The sequence below is a fragment of the Pinus tabuliformis genome, chromosome 3_1 (genome assembly GCF_031772625.1).
Source record: "Pinus tabuliformis cultivar Carrire ecotype Pingquan chromosome 3_1, CPIR1, whole genome shotgun sequence".
In the NCBI taxonomy this organism is placed as follows: domain Eukaryota; kingdom Viridiplantae; phylum Streptophyta; class Pinopsida; order Pinales; family Pinaceae; genus Pinus; species Pinus tabuliformis.
Genome location: NC_142301.1, coordinates 673,326,900 through 673,344,174, shown reverse-complemented (window position 1 = coordinate 673,344,174; position 17,275 = coordinate 673,326,900). Strand labels below are relative to the sequence as shown.

The following is a 17,275-nucleotide window of genomic DNA, read 5'->3' as shown; positions in this document are numbered from 1 at the left end:
AACCAAAATTGACATTTGCAGAACATTATTTAATCTATTTCTATGTGACTAATTTGCCTTGCGGTGGATTCCTCCGGCTTTTGATCCACTTCTGCCTGCTTGGCACTTGAGGAGCTTGGGGATTCTTTGTTTCACTTGTCCATCATATATTGCAGGATTGAAATCGATTCTTACGCATGACTGCACCTATTTGACAAGTGGCTAAACTGCTCATGAAGTGAAGCGACTCTATGCAGGAAGAGGTCAATTTCAGCTCGGTATTTATCATTGATGATGCGGTTCTGGTCTTCAATTCTTGTCTCCAAGATCCTCTGCTGATTCTCCAAGATACGCTGCTGAGCCCTGAATTCTTCTAATTCAACTTGCAGGTCCGCACAATGCAGACAGTCTTCATTGCGTGCCATACTTGCTGCCGGGGGTGGAAGAAATAAGGAGCGGGTGCACACAAAATTTGGAATATAACTCACAACACAGGGGGCAGAGAGATTGAGAGCACCACAGCACGCAGCTGGGCTCTTGATGGCCTGAAACCGCTTGGAGGCGAGGAAGACAGTCAGACGGATAGAGCAAAAGAGAGTTGTCCAGAGGTTCGGATCGCTACACAGAGGGCAGAGACTATCTCTGAAGCAGAAGCGACGGTTCGATAGACAACACAGCACACGAGAAATCACCTGAGGACAAGTTCGCTTGGAAGCAATAACAGGGAGCAAGCGACGAAGTGAGGAATACTTAGCGTTGATGAATGAAGGAAGGGGGTGAGATATAGGAAGAAGCTGGAGAGTGGTGAGGCGGGAGAGGGACCAACCAGTCACGGGATGAAGGAGGGAATCCTGAGGGTAGACCAGAGAGATGTCCTGGAGGATCCATGAATCAGATCTGAGGAGACATCTGCCGGCAGATTTGATGAGATTGTCAAGCTTAATGAGTATTTTGTGGATTTCGTGTCCTTGCAATATCCTGCTGCAGTAAGCAATCCTGTTGAAATCCCGAGGAAGATGATTCCAATCGATTCTGTCAGTGCTTTTAGGCTTAACGCTGTTGAGTTTATTTGGAGTCATGGCAAAGGTTGGTAAGTCTCCTTAGAGTTGCAGCTTAGGGTGCCAACTGGCCTTCCACACGCACTGTTGGCGCAACCGTCAGCCCTCTTGTTAAGGTTACGAAGAATATGGTAGTATTGAATGTCATCCATTGCCTGATACAGAATTTGATTGCGTCTGTTAATTTGCTAAAGGAGAGTGTTGGGAGAGTCCTGCTGATGGACCATTACGCAGATGACAACAGAGGAATCACCGAATACCTTTGCCTTCTTTATCCTCAGTTTGCCTAACTGAGTTAGGCCCTGAAACAAAGCTAGTGCTTCAGCTCTATTATTTGAGACCTTCCCTAGACCCCACTCATAATGGAGGATGCACTCCTCATTGGCGTTGATAATCAGCCCCCCTGCTCCAGCTGTACCAGGATTTGATTTAGATGCCCTGTCGAAGAATAGATAGAAGCAGTTGCAGTTTTGTATCCAATTGGCGAACTCCTCTTCTTTTAATCTAACTTTCCATGAGCTAGCTTCTGCCTTGCTCTGTGCATCCCTCCTGCTACCTTCCTGTACATTATGATTTTTTTCCAGAATGTAACTTATGAAATCTCGCTCCTCCACACTATATCTTGTTGCATCTATCTTTCCAGTGGTGTTGATTGAGATAGTTTCCAGAGCAAGGATTTTGGCTTTGTTGCAGGTTATTTGTGTAGTTGAGCTCTTGTCTTGGAAAATTTTTCGATTTCTAGCTAACCAGATACGCCATAGCAAGGTGTGAGGGAGAATGTTCCATACTCTCTTCACCAAGTTGCTTCTTTTTTCTTTCCAGGGGCAACATTTTCTCCATTTGTAGATTCTCTCCGCTATGGTATGCTGAGGTTCCCAAATTAAATTGCCAGTGGAAGACATCTTTTCCCAGCATTCAACAGCAAAAGGGCATTCTATGAATAGATGATGCATCGTTTCTTCGGCATTGCAACAGTTGGGGCATCTGGATGGGCCGTTGATGCCTCTTCTTTTTAGGTTCTCTGTTGTTAAGATTTTGCCTTTCAGCAGGAGCCATATAAAAAATTTTATTTTTGGGAGAGCCTCTGATCTCCAAACAATTTTCCAATGGTTCCACAAATTCATCTGAAAGGTGCTATTGCAAAGGTGTTGATGGCCTGCTCTGACTGTATAATTTGTTCCTGTTGAGTCCCAGCAAAAACCATCCCTTTCACCTTCCTTGATGGGAGCCTTGCTGTGGAGGAGAGACTTCAGATAGCTGAGGCTGGGTTCTAAAGCGTTGGGGATTTCTGGGAAGGACCAACCAGTCCAGGCATGGGAATGAGGGTCCCAACTGGAAATTTGAGCCAGATGATGGATGCCTCTATTGTTAAGAAATTTGATGACGGGTATGGCCTCTTTATGCATGATCAATGGTTGTTGTCCCTGGATTTTGTCAGTTCCAAAGTTGATGCTGGCTCCCCCCCCTAGAACTTTCGAAATATTTTGAATCATAAGAGGTAGGGCTTTCTTGCATAACCTCCAGATTTTAGTGGAGTCTCTGTTGGGGATATTGGAGTCAAGGAGCTTCTGCCTTTGGAAGTTTAGATATTTGATCTCCAGCACCTTTTTCCACCACGATGAGGGTCTCGTTATTAACCTCCATACTATTTTCGCTCCAAAGGCCAGATTTAAGAACTTTGGCGATCTAATACCAAGACCTCCTCTATCTTGGGTTTGGATTACATGCTTCCAACTAACTAAATTAAACTTGCTTTTATCATTCTTCCCCCCTTGCCAAAGGAAGTGGCGAAGTGCAACCTCCAATTTATGGTGAAAAATGGCAGGAGCTTGATATAGAGAAAAACGGTAAAGGGGAAGGGAAGTGATACCTGATTTAAGGAGAATGAGCCGGCCTGCAGGGTTGAGCCACAGTGTTCCCCATTGCTGCACTTTTCTCTTTACCTTGTCAATGATTCCATTCCAAGTTTCAGCCTTCAAAGGGCCCAAGCTCATTGGCATGCCCAGATAGGAAAAGTGGGTCCATTCCAGCTTGCATGTGACACCAAATATGTTTGCAATGCTATGGATAACCTGATTTGAAGTGTTCCATTCATATATACAACTTTTGAGCTGATTGACCAAGCCTCCAGAGTACCCCATAAATTGGTCAAGGAGTTTCTTGAATCGCCTTGCTATTGTGCTGGAGGCTCCCCCAATTAATAAGGTATCATCAGCAAACTGTGAGTGATTAATGTTTTTTGCTCCATTCCCAAATTTGATACCGGTTATAAGGCCCACTCTTCGATTGTGGTCCAAAGCTTGACTGAAGGATTCTGCCATGAGGATGAAGAGGTAGGGAGAGAGGAGACAACCCTGTCTGAGACCTCGGGAAGATTGGAATGCTTCACCTGGCCTACCGTTGATCAGGGGGGAGATCCATGGCCTAGAGATACAAGCTACAATAATATTAATGAAGGGAGATTCGAAGCCCATCTTTTTTAGGACAGCAATAAGGAAGGAATGCCTTACTCTATCGAAGGCATTCGCCAGATCGAGTTTTAGGACAAATCCTTTCTCTTTCCTGGATAAACTCGAGTGGATGGCTTCTTGGACAAGGAGAATGGAATCAGTGATATGTCTGTTGGGCAGGAAACCTCCTTGATTTTCAGAAATCAGGGAGGGAAGGAGGGGTTTGAGTCTGGTAGCTAAGATTTTGGATAGAATTTTGTAGGAGGAATTGCAGAGGGAAATGGGTCGGAATCTGGAAAAGGAAGAGCACCGATTTTCCTTAGGTATGAGGGCAAGAAAGGTGGAATTGGTGAATCCTCCTATTTTCCCTTTTCTTTGTGCCCATCGAATCATCTTTGTCAGGTCCTTTTTTATCAGAGTCCAGAACTCCCTGAAAAAACAGATGGGGAATCCGTCAGGCCCAAGCGCCTTATCAAGGTGTAGACTCCAGATTGCTCTTTTAATTTCCTCTTCTTCAATTTCCTTGCTAAGGTTGTCGTTCATCTCCTTAGTGACTCCTTTGGGCAGATGCTGGAGCAAGTCGGAATAGTCTTCTGCCCCTTTGATTTCAGTTAGGAGGTCCCTGTAGTGCTTGGAGGCAGCCTTCCTTATGGTTTCTTGAGTGTTGTGCCGATTTCCTTCGCTGTCCAGGATTGTGTTTACATCGTTCCTGAGCTTTCGAGCAGTGGCCTGTTTGTGGAAGTAGCCTGTATTTTTGTCTCCTCCTTGAAGCCATAATTGTCTAGATTTTAAACGCCACTTGGTTTCTTCCTCCCTATTAATGTGACTCAGTTGTGCGTATAATACACTTTCTTGCTCCTTATTTTGCTGCGATAATCCATGCTCTTCGATCCTTGACTGCACACCTTCTAATTCATTCTTGACTTTCTTTTTGATCTCCTCTGGCTCCTGATAATTATCTTTGGCCCAATCTTTTAAAATCTGCTTGGTTCTTTTTAATTTGGTTTCCCAAATAAAGCATGGTGAACCTTCCACATGCTGGCTCCAGGTCATCTAAACAATTTCTCTGGCTACAGGAATCTGATTCCAAAGAGGGTTGTATTTAAATGGAATAGGGCCAAGAGGACAGTGGGTTTCCAAAGTTAGAGTGATGGGGTAGTGATCAGAGGCAGAGGTATTGAGAAATAGTGTAACAATTAAAGATATTTCCACCAGAGATTCAACTTTCCATTCAAGTGATATATGGTAATTCTAGACTCTAAATTCGAAGAATAGTGTAACAATTAAAGATATTTCCTCATCTCTAGCAACCAGGTATTTTCTTCTTCCCTTTTCTTATTTTCACCATTAAATATGGGGGCCTTAATTTTTCTTAGCTTTGCTTTTTTCCTCTTCTTCTAACTTCTCTAAGTGTTGAAAAAATATGGATATTATCAGATTCGATAGTAAAATAATCCCTTTTACTTGTTTTCCTAGCTGAGTGATAGTGTTGATAAGAAACAATTTTGGAGTGACTTGACCTTCCGATACCTCTCATCATAAACCATGCACTTTGCTCATAAGCTAATCTGGACTCAGTTTTCTATGTCAATTCACTCTAAATTTTTTTTAAACTCTTAAATATTTGGTTGCTAATATGTTGTTTATCTTTTATCAGCTTCTCATTGTCATCTTTATAGTTGAGAAATTCCAATTTGAGATTTTTGATTCTTTCTTCCAAATCCCTACCCTTAGGTTGGTCCACTACATGATCATTAGTTTTTTTTAACATCATTCATGCTTATGTTTGTAACCCTAACTACTTCCTCTTCACTCTAAGGTCCTTTTGACTCCTATATGTTACTAGGAAATTTTCCCTGAAAATTTACTTATAGTGTTTCCTAAATATTTTGTTCAAATTGATCATTGACTTAAGAATTCTAGATTTTCCAGGTTTTCCTCTTCGTCAATTTCTTTGTATTGACTATCTACTTGTGTTATTCCAATCCCCAGGCTAAAATATATGACCTTTGAAATATTGTAACCTATTATGACATTTTAACATGTGAAGACTCTTGTAGATTTTCTTCAAAATTTTCCAAAAATTTAACCTTCAATTCAAATTTTTGGGTAGGAAGTTATAATCATCCTGAAATTGTCATTCTAATTATTTGTTATATGCCCAATTCTTATTTGTGAGCTGTAACTTACGGTCTTTTTAAGTTTGCATAATTTTCGTCAAATTCTCCATACCGAGAAAATTCCAATTCTACCTACTTTCCTCAATGTTGTAACTATATTTCAAAATCTATAACTAATTTTCCTGTCAAAAGTACTTGTATTTTCTTGTACTTCCATATTTTTACCTATTCCTTGTGATTCTCACTCTTCTCTTTAGGATTTCCTCGGTTCCTTATTGGAAGTAAACAAGCTTTTTGGCCTCTTTCTCCAACTAGCCAACATGCTAACTTCTTTCTGACCCCCCACACACAATTTCATATATTTTCATATATTGTTTTATTTAAGATATATAAATATATATGTTTTTGTTTATATATTAATTGATTATATAAATATTATCCAATTATTAATCTATATATAAATATGAAAATCATTTAAATAACATATAAACTTAACACTTATGGACCAAAGTATATCCCCTCTATGTAAATATTCATAAATAATAAATAAATATGAAACCCAACCCTCAATAGCTCACAGTTCTAGTGACACCCCAAAAGGGTCATACATATAACATATTTATGTTTTTAAATAAATTACACGGAGCCCACGACTTCTCTTTTCATATTGCATGAATGCAAAACAACATATATATATAACCCATCTTACAATATTTTAAATAAATTAATAAATGCATTATTGTTGACCCCACATAACCTCAAGGGTCCCTTCGGTTTATCGACCATTGGTAGTTTAAAATATCAAACAGTCGTTATGTTGGTTGATCTTAGATCTGATAGCTCATATCAACCCTATACAATTTCTAAAATCGTCCTTGGACATCGAATTGTTGGTCCATTAACAAGCTCCTCACAATCTAATATTCCAGGTTCCAAACTCCCTTAGCATGGTTCCAACTCCACATTGACAGAAGGCCCCTAACATCCAACGGTGGATACATGTTGAAAATGGATGGTCAAGACACAATTCGGACCCCCACTCCCTCACTAATGTCATAGGGGTTCGTAATCAATGTTCCAACTCAGGGTTCTTCCCATTATATCTGACGACGTTTATGAAATTTGACATTGGTCATCCAATGGCCAATATCAAATATGACCGCCCCCCCTCTCCCGTTAACAGCATAGTGGGAGGTCCCCTATCACGGTAACACCCTACCCCAACATGGTTCCACAACACATTAATTAACATAGGCTTAGCCCACCTCTATGGCCCCACACCACCCCATGCTACCATGATCAAACTTCCATGACATCATGACCTTCCTGGCCTCACTACACCACATCTACAACCTTCATCATCGTTACTACTCCATCATGCCCTCATGGCCCTGAACTCCTTGAAAAACAATTTTGACCCAACTTCAACCTATGGACCTTAATAGCTCTGGAGGCCCATATCAACAATATTTTTTAATAAGGGTCTTGTAGATATATTAAACATGTATAATTACATTAAATATGTCATTAAAATTAATCATTCTAAATTATTAGCCATAGCATCATTCTTCACCAGGGGTGTGATATCGAACCATAGCTCTCTCAGGCATAATTAATATTTTCCTTTGAAATTGGCTATGAAATTGAATCAAGCTATCCATACTGTATTTTTTTATTACACTTGAAATTCTAATTCCCTGGTGAATTTTTACGTTCAAATTCTTAGGACATTTGTCGAAGACTTAGCAGGAAACCTGTATTTCCTTAATTTTCATCAAACTTTGTCCAATCAAGCCTAAACCCCATCAATTTTTAACCAACAATTCCAGGTCGGGTGCTGTTATACATCTGTATTGGCCTTAGCAATACCAAGAAATGAAATCACAACAAGGTTCCACTGAATTACAGGAGGAATAGCCTAATTGGGATCTCTAGTTAGCTGATTCTGTGAGATTATATGCTACAGGTGTGTAGTATCCAAACCAAAATGAACCTTCAGAGGCCAAGATTTTCTGTGGAGTATACCTGCTTCCAGGGTTTATCAATCATCCCTGCATTCCATCTGCATCGAGATTCTGCATTGGGAAATACAATAGCTTGTTTATGTTATTATTTCCACAAACCCCAAAAATCAGATTTATCCCCCCTCAAGCCCCCTAAGAAGAAGAAACAAAAAACTTGAACTACCTGCTACCAACTCAAACTATTAGTTGCTTCTAGTCTCCTTTATTATTAAATGTGTTTGTATTTTAATATATTGCATAGACACAAACTTTTGAGAGCAATTACTTCTCCAGATTTCATGTTTTTCATGATCTACTAGTATCACTCTGGCAGTTGGGTTCATAAACGTATGTTGTGGAAATGTATTCTGATCATATTCACTTTAGAAGTTGCATTCATGGTTGTTAGCCATGTTTTACATTGTCCAGTGACTGGAGCTTCTTCCCTGGTCATCTCAATTTCAACACTGTGATTTGATACCAGCCTTGATCACAATTCATTGCAAGCTGCATTTTGGGTCTGAGTCAGCCTTTCTTATCTTGGATAACGTGTCTTTCTTATGTAAATATTTATGCTTTTCTAGATGTGCTCTGCTACCTCTTCTTACTTCATGATGTCAATTTAATATTGACTGAGGTTTTGGGGTTGCAACACTTAAATCATTCTTAACTTCTCACTCAAACAATAGTCTTTTCATCCATTTGTAATCTATTTTTTCCCATGTTTCTAGAAAGCCCCTTTCTTTGGTGACTGTCGTGTATGGCTATATAATTCTTTCTGATATTTACATGTCAATCCCAATTTGATTTTTTGGTCTAATATATAAATCATGAAGTCAAATCTGCATAGGTAAATGTCTGTTATAGTCATAATCTCATCTAGTGTTTTAAATCACATTTATTCAGAATAAGATAGGACAAGGTGAAGCAATCAACTTATCAGACATCAGCGTAATCCTTTTGGACCATGCATTTCCAATATGCATATCATGATTGTAAGTACTCACTTGATCCAGAAGGTGATATGAAAGATCTCCCATTCTATCATCAATAATACCAGAATGTCCATGCACATGAATATTCAACAGCAACCCTAGAGCATTCAAGTAAACCTAAGAACCCAAAAGACAGCCAATTTCAAATGAAAACCAAGAGCAAGTAATCTTAAGAATATCTTAGACTAGGTCACTCTCCCAATTTAGCAAAAATGGAGAAAGGTTATAGTAATCATGACGTGTGAAGGATCAACATTCTCTTTGCAAAGAAGCCAAGATATGGGAGTCATATATATGGAGCTCTTTACTCAAATGTGCATGGCCTTCCAAGTAACATAACGCTAGATGCAACCAATTGTGAGTATACCTGGCACCCTAAAATATGTCAGTGCATGATCGAACCCACTTTGCAAACTACCTACCATCTGTAATGTATGGATCACTGAACAGTGATAGAAGAGGGAAAAGACTACTTCACATGAATGAACAGCAAGCATTCCATGAATCCAAACATGTTTTCATAAATTGGATTGCCTCTTTAAAGCAACATTCATGCTGAAACACATGACATAGCTGTACGAAAAACTAATGGAGATCAAAGACATGTTGTAAAATGATTAACACAAATAAAGTAGGTGCCCCCAACCAAAACAAAATACTATTTTTCAAATGCAATGCAAAAAATAAGCCATCAATCTTGGATAAAAATTTAAAATATAGCATGCTAAGTGTCTGCTGTTTTGTGGCACACACCGCATGCTAAGTAATCTTAAGAATATCTTAGACCAGGTCACTCTCCCAATTTAGCAAAAATGGAGAAAGGTTATAGTAATCATGACGTGTGAAGGATCAACATTCTCTCTTTGCAAAGAATCCAAGATATGGGAGTCATATATACGGAGCACTTTACTCAAATGTGCATGGCCTTCCAAGTAACATAACACTAGATGCCACCAATTGTGAGTATACCTGGCACCCTAAAATATATTAGTGCATGATTGAACCCACTTTGCAAACTACCTACCATCTGTAATGTCTGGATCACTGAACAGTGATAGAAGAGGGAAAAGACTACTTCACATGAATGAATAGCAAGAATTCCATGAATCCAAACATGTTTTCATAAATTGGACTGCCTCCTTAAAGCAACATTCATGCTAAAACACATGACATAGCTGTACGAAAAACTAATGGAGATCAAAGACATGTTGTAAAATGATTAACACAAATAAAGTAGGTGCCCCCAACCAAAACAAAATACTATTTTTCAAATGCAATGCAAAAAATAAGCCATCAATATTAGATAAAAATTTTAAATACAGCATTCTAAGTGTCTACTGTTTTGTGGCACACACTGCATGCTGAGACCATGGGTCATCACTTTTGATTGTCAAGCCTTTCCTTGAAGCCAATTCTGCATCCCCCATTCACCCAACCTCCAATAAAGAAAATGAAAGCATTCCATATATATAGTTTTCACCTTGATTTGCTGGCAAAACTTGCCTTGATAAGTCGGAATCTATGAATAGAAAATCTCAGCTTCCTTAATAGAAAATCTCAGCTTCCTTAGGAACTTCTTCCTTAGCTTAAAATGAGAAAGGCAAGCCTACTAAGATGACAATAGGTAGCTTGCGTAAGTTGCCTACGGGGTCTTCACCCTTATGGTTAGGACTTTTCCACCAAGTGAAACTTCGGGAGGTAATACTCCCTCGTGGAAGGTATATCTTTGGTGAGGCTATATATCTCCATTGATCTCCTTCAATTTACCGGGTTTTCCTTCTTGGAATAATCTACTTGTTATGTCTATTTTATGTCATTTAATTTCTTTTTGATCTTGTACTCATCTTACATTTCATTTCATCTCATTTTTGAGACAGAAGTTTCAATTTCAATCTCTAAACTTGGCATAAATTATAACTGTGTTCTTGGCAATTTCAGAAGGGTTTTGCATTTCGGGCTTGGGAGTCCTCAAATCTCAATGGGTGTCAATCCATTATGTGGTTCCATTGGTAGGGACAGATTTTTCACTTGGAAGAATAGATCTAACATCACTTGAACATCTTATATTTTAAAGAAAGATGGATAATCAGTGATCATGTGTTTTGTATAACTTCACTCTAGACACCATAGGTTCATACGGCATTCTGACATATCCCCACATAGCTGAGGAACCTTCAACACAGACTCGAGACAGTAGTATGCCTAGCAAGGGGGAAATAAAAAGTAAATTGATCGCTTGCTTTATGTTTATGTGTTGGAAAGAAGGGGCTAGTAGTAATATAGCCCACCACGGCTACACTTAGATTTCATTATATTTCCATATACAGCAAAGCAAAAAATTCTATAAGCAATGGACCACCCTTACAACAGAATTGGTTCCTTGCCCGGATGAAAGGTTTATAAAAAAGATTGTGACTGGACTTCGACTTCCTAGCTAGATAAATAGAAGAGCCTCTGGTATAGACCCCTACAGGGGAGAGACATTTTAATCAAGAGAAGGAAGAAAGCGCAAAATTATAATCTCTTCTGACAGTAAAACATTTATAATCTCTAAATCTCGTATCTTTTCCTTCAGTATTCTGGATGAGTGCTGCTGTCGCCCAAATCCCCACTCTTTAAGCCCAGCTACCTCCTTGATGGCTATGAGAAGATTCCTTTAGAATACCTCACCCAATCAATAAGAAAAATGCGTTAAATTAGATCTATGGGTGAAACAGAGGAGTTAACTATTTGTTGTCCTACTGGCTGACTTTTAGTCATCAATCCCTTTGACCTATTTTGGTGTATCGTGGACACTGACAGAAGTTTCAATTTCAATCTCTAAACTTGGCATAAATTATAACTGTGTTCTTGGCAATTTCGGAAGGGTTTTGCATTTCGGGCCTGGGAGTCCTCAAATCTCAATGGGTGTCAATCCATTATGTGGTTTCTAGATTAGGAGGCATAGGCTTGTGACACTTAAAAAAATATACTAATTTTGTATTGTGTCCTTGTTGCGTACTTGTTTTGTAGAGGAAACAACTATATGAGTGTGCTACACCATATCATTCAGAAAGCCAAACCCACAAAAATATTCAGGAGGCTTTCCTCGTTACCATGCTTCTTCCTTGACATAGGTTTAGGTTTTCGTTCCTGTATACAGGAAGAAGGAATATGACCAGGTTTATCTCTTTTGGATTTGGTGCTACAATCAAACAAGGCATTACTTGTAGAGTCCTGTCATAGGTTGTGAATGTGTTTTATGTTGCATGTGCATAATTGTGAAGCCTTTTGTGACACTGGTGAGGGGTGCATATGCAAGCAGTTGTAACTAGACAACATAGCACATAAAAACTTTTGGACATGTTCTCAAGGTTCATGTTGTTACAACTTAAAAAAGCTAACGTAAGGTATCTATCAGCTTAAGCTTGACAATAATCTAAATCTTCCAGTCGATATCTGGAATTTTAATTTCTTTCCATTGGTAGGGACAAATTTTTCACTTGGAAGAATAGATCTAACATCGCTTCAACATCTTATATTTTAAAGCAAGATGGATAATGTGATCATGTGTTTTGTATAACTTCACTCTAGACACCATAGGTTCATACGGCATTCTGACATAGCCCCACATGGCTGAGGAACCTTCAACACAGACCCGAGACAGTAGTATGCCTAGAAAGGGGGAAATAAAAAGTAAATTGATCGCTTGCTTTATGTTTATGTGTTGGAAAGAAGGGGCTAGTAGTAAGATAGCCCACCACGGCTACACTTAGATTTCATTATATTTCCATATACAGCAAAGCAAAAAATTCTATAAGCAATGGACCACCCTTACAACAGAATTAGTTCCTTGCCTGGATGAAAGGTTTATAAAAAGGTTGTGACTGGACTTCGACTTCCTAGCTAGATAAATAGAAGAGCCTCTGGTATAGACCCCTACAGGGGAGAGACATTTTAATCAAGAGAAGGAAGAAAGCGCAAAATTATAATCTCTTCTGACAGTAAAACATTTATAATCTCTAAATCTCGTATCTTTTCCTTCAGTATTCTGGATGAGTGCTGTTGTCGCCCAAATCCCCACTCTTTAAGCCCAGCTACCTCCTTGATGGCTATTAGAAGATTCCTTTATAATACCTCACCCAATCAATAAGAACAATGCCTTAAGTTGGATCTATGGGTGAAACAGAGGAGTTAACTATTTGTTGTCCTACTGGTTGACTTTTAGTCATCAATCCCTTTGACATATTTTGGTGTTTCGTGGACACTGACAGAAGTTTCAATTTCAATCTCTAAACTTGGCATAAATTATAAATGTGTTCTTGGAAATTTCGGAAGGGTTTTGCCTTTCGGGCCTGGGAGTCCTCAAATCTCAATGGGTGTCAATCCATTATGTGGTTTCTAGATTACGAGGCATAGGCCTGTGACACTTAAAAAAATATACTAATTCTCTATTGTGTCCTTGTTGCCTACTTGTTTTGTATAGGAAACAACTATATGAGTGTGCTACACCATATCATTCAGAAAGCCAAACCCACAAAAATATTCAGGAGGCTTTCCTCGTTACCATGCTTCTTCCTTGACATAGGTTTAGGTTTTCGTTTCTATATACAAGAAGAAGGAACATGACCAGATTTATCTCTTTTGGATTTCGTGCTACAATCTAAATCTTCCAGTCGATATCTAGAATTTTAATTTCTTTCCATTGGTAGGGACATATTTTCACTTGGAAGAATAGATCTAACATCGCTTCAACATCTTATAGTTTAAAGCAAGATGGATAATCAGTGAGGATGAGGATGGAATGTTAGATCACTGGGAGGCTGTAGCTGATGCCCTAAATCTTTTTGAGGACTCTTTGAAATTGTCAGGAGAAAAAGTGAGGGAGGAAATACCCACTGTTGCTCAGTTTCAAATCAAAATTTGTTATTCAATTGAAGCAGAAAACAAAGAAATTCTAAACCATAGTACAAAATCAAGCCCGTAGTGATTCCAAATCCTGTCTCATTGCCCAGTCTTTCTAAACTGCACAACTTTCCAGCACAATCTGGGAGGCTATCTGCACGCGTATCAACTAATAGGACTAAAGAAAGCGATCAAACCTATATCAACTAAGCAAATTGCAAATACTTACAGCCAGGATGAACAAATTCTGTGTAAAAGTATTTTTCATTAACAGAAAAAGAGAGTATATTAAAAACACATGGCAAAAATTGTTTAAAAAAAGTGCACAGGTAATCAAAATTACAATCAGAAGTGGAAAAAACTTGTATTTTGCACGAACTCTCACTTCCAAAAGGGAAAAATCTGAACCAAAAACTTGTGCTGCTTTTGAATTTGTAAATCAGCACAAGTGCTTTTGAATTTGTAAATCTCCGTGCTTTTAACGAATCGTTGGGTGCATTAATGGAAGTAAGTTTAACAACTGAGAACTGCATATTTATTAATTCATTACAGCCAGAACTGTCTGATGACATCAGATTAGATATCAGATGGAGTGGTAATCAACACTTAGTTTACTAACTACTTTCACCTAGTTCACTAACTACTTTCACCAAGTAGCTTATATTTACTGACAAAAACGTGCATGTAGATAGATATCGGGTATATGAATGAAAAATTTCAAATTTTAAAAAAAATATGTATATTTTTTATATATGGAAAAAATAGTATTCGATCAAATTATAAGTAAAAGTTCAATACGCATGTAATGAAAAATCTATTTTTTATTTTTTATTTTTTTTATGTTAAATAATATATTTAGTAATTATTAAAAGAAAAAAAATAGATTTTTCAATTTTTTTTATTTATGTTAAATAATAAATTTAGTAATTATTAAAAAAAAAAAAAAGAATTTTCCTTATTTCAAATAATGAATTACTTCAAACACACAATTTAGTAATTATTAAAAAAATTAAAACTAGAGATTTTTTTTTTAATACAAATAAGGAATTTAGGAATTTGTTAATTATTTTTTATCTCTATTTTTCTAGAAATATATACTTGTCTCGTATAAAACCTCATGCAATAAGTTTGGTAACACCCTTGAAATAATATTTACTCTCGTTTATTAAATATTTTGTATTTCCACTTTTCAACTTCAGTGACAAAGAAATAATAAATTTAGTTAACAATGAGTAAAATCCATCAAAAGTGTTGCCTAAAGTCATAGTTATTTGATCTATTACAGATGATGAAACTATTAGTGAAATGAAAGATTTCAATATGTGACATAGTAATCAAGATAATTTATAAGAATTCTTACCTATAACTATTCATGTGATACATAACTTTGGTTCCATTACAAGAGATACTGAATAATTAGGCCATGTTCATTTTAGCAATGATATAAACAATAATGTTCATTTTAGCTTACCTATTCAATTAATTTGGCTATTATATCCACTATCGTCCACTTGGGAAATATCACATTAGTTTAAAACTTGCTTACTCGGTCTTCACATAACCAAACAATGGGTCATCAATTAACACAATTACCTTTCCATCATCTACCTTATCCATCTGCCAGATCACTAAGTTGCTATCCCCCCAGGACACTTAATGCTCTATACATACTTACTATCTCGATACTCGACACCTAACATACAGACGAACTTGTAGATTGAAGCCCTAATGTCTCAATACTCGATATCTTGAAAGGCCAATGGTCGGGCTATCAAGCGATCAGGCCCTCAGAAGAGGCTAAAGAGTGTCATTGATACTAATTAGCTTATATATTAACATCCAAAAGCCCAACATCCATGTCATCGCTATATGGTTACCACCTATACATCACCTCGGTGCCTAGTCAACCTTCCATTGCCATGTCAACATGCCACATCACTTACCACATTGGTATGTCATGTCATCTAGACCCACATTGGTGCCACATCATAATGAGACGTTAGCATGTCAAATCAACTGCCACACAATTGACTGTTGTATCCCCAGATCCACGTCCACTCACCACATCATTACTCTATTGATACCAAGGTTTCTTGTTGGTGACTAGTGTCCTACTTACTAATGTCTACTACCCAGTATTGTGCCATTTTGATAGGTTGATGTACCAACAACTAATACATTGCATTAGTGTTGGTTGACCTCAAGGTGTCCTTAACACAGTTAGCCCGAAATTTGACCTCTCGATGGACTATAGTCCCCAACCATCAAGTGAGAGTCCTTGAACCCTCTATCTCCATGAGCTAATGGATAATGTAGGGTGATATGCTAATATCGAGGACATGTTTGACATGGAATCTAGGTTAGTTGGGGATTTTTGCACAATTAAGTGATGGGGAGCACTATTTTCTATCATTATAAACCATAGGTATATAGATGGTGTATGGGTGTTAATGTGAGGATAATTTTGCCCGACAAGGATGGCTTTGTTTGGGTCCTTGGACATCATCTAAGGAGAAACACCATTATCATGCTAGGGTCTAGTACGTGTGGTTTTTAAGGCTTAGTAATAATACAGACTATGCACATGGTAGAAAACCACCCTCCAATGCCTCTAAGGTGAATAGTTGGCCTAGTGGTACTCATGGAGACCATCTAAGGGATGGTTCTTAGGCCCTTGAACATTTTTCAAGGATGAAAACTAGTCCCTGAGGGCCTAAAAGAGGTGTAAGATAATGGTCATGGTCCATGTATAAGCTCCCAAGCCACTTCAATACAACACCTACAAAGCAAATATTTTCCCCACGTATGTTGTATGGACAATGTTTATTTCCCTTTACTGGTTAATTCCTATTGAAAAGTGTTTGAAATTTTTCATGTTATATGTTGATGCCTATTGCTACACTTTTTATCTTTCAATCTCTATTCTTCTAGCAATATATACTTGTCTCATATACAACCTCAAGAAATATGCTTGGTAACACCCTTGAAATAATATTTACTCATTTATCAAATATTTTGTATTTCCACTTTTCAACTTTAGTCAAAAAGAAATAATAAATCTTGTTAACAATGAGTAAAATCCATCAAAAGTGTTGCCATAAAAACAAATGGTTGTACAAGATTCTCCACCTCCTCCTATGGGTAATGCGGGGAAATGGTAATATGGTCCTAATAACAATGCTTAGGTCCTCATGTTAATTCTCACATTTATTTTACCACGAGAGAAAAATCATATGACCCTCCTGAGTCAAGTTCTACTTCTAAGGACTTGACCACCCCTTTCGCTTCCACTAGATCTCTCAGATTAGATAAGCCTATGGAACTACTATATCACCCACATAACAGTGTATTCCAAAAGTTAACAAACAATCCTGATGTGCGGGCTTCCCAACATTATAATATTATTGAAGAGTTAGTCGAAGCATCATGTGTCATGTCTTCCTTAGAGGTTTTTCAGTCCTGCCTCAGGTAGCGCAAATCCTTATTGACTACTATTAGAGGGGTAGATCCCTTGGAATCTAAGTCACCAGATTCGTCCCAAACCCCCTACGAATCCCGAATCCAGCGAATCCGACACGATTCGGTCCGGATTCGTGTCCAAATCATATGACACGTCGTGTCCATTTCCGACACATCGAATCCGAGGTCGTGTCACGATTTTTAAAAGCGTGTCGCAATTTTTGGACACAATATCCTGTTTCCAGGGCTCGCTAAGCTCAGTGCGGGAATGAAAAGGGCGTGTTTGCTCATTAATATTTTCATTTGGCAAGTGATTTGTGCTATTGT

At 38.0% G+C, this 17,275-nt stretch overlaps 1 protein-coding gene across 1 annotated transcript; it reads right to left on the bottom strand.

The window, feature by feature from the left end:
• Nucleotides 1-1,054: 1,054 nt before the first annotated feature.
• LOC149188890 (uncharacterized) lies at nt 1,055-1,796 on the bottom strand. The gene is made up of 3 exons (XM_089410075.1): nt 1,785-1,796; nt 1,298-1,597; nt 1,055-1,192 (listed from the first exon to the last, which is right to left on the bottom strand). Exons 1-3 carry the CDS (start codon nt 1,794-1,796, stop codon nt 1,055-1,057), a joined length of 450 nt encoding a protein of 149 aa, XP_089266201.1.
• Between the last annotated feature and the right edge of the window lie 15,479 nt (nt 1,797-17,275).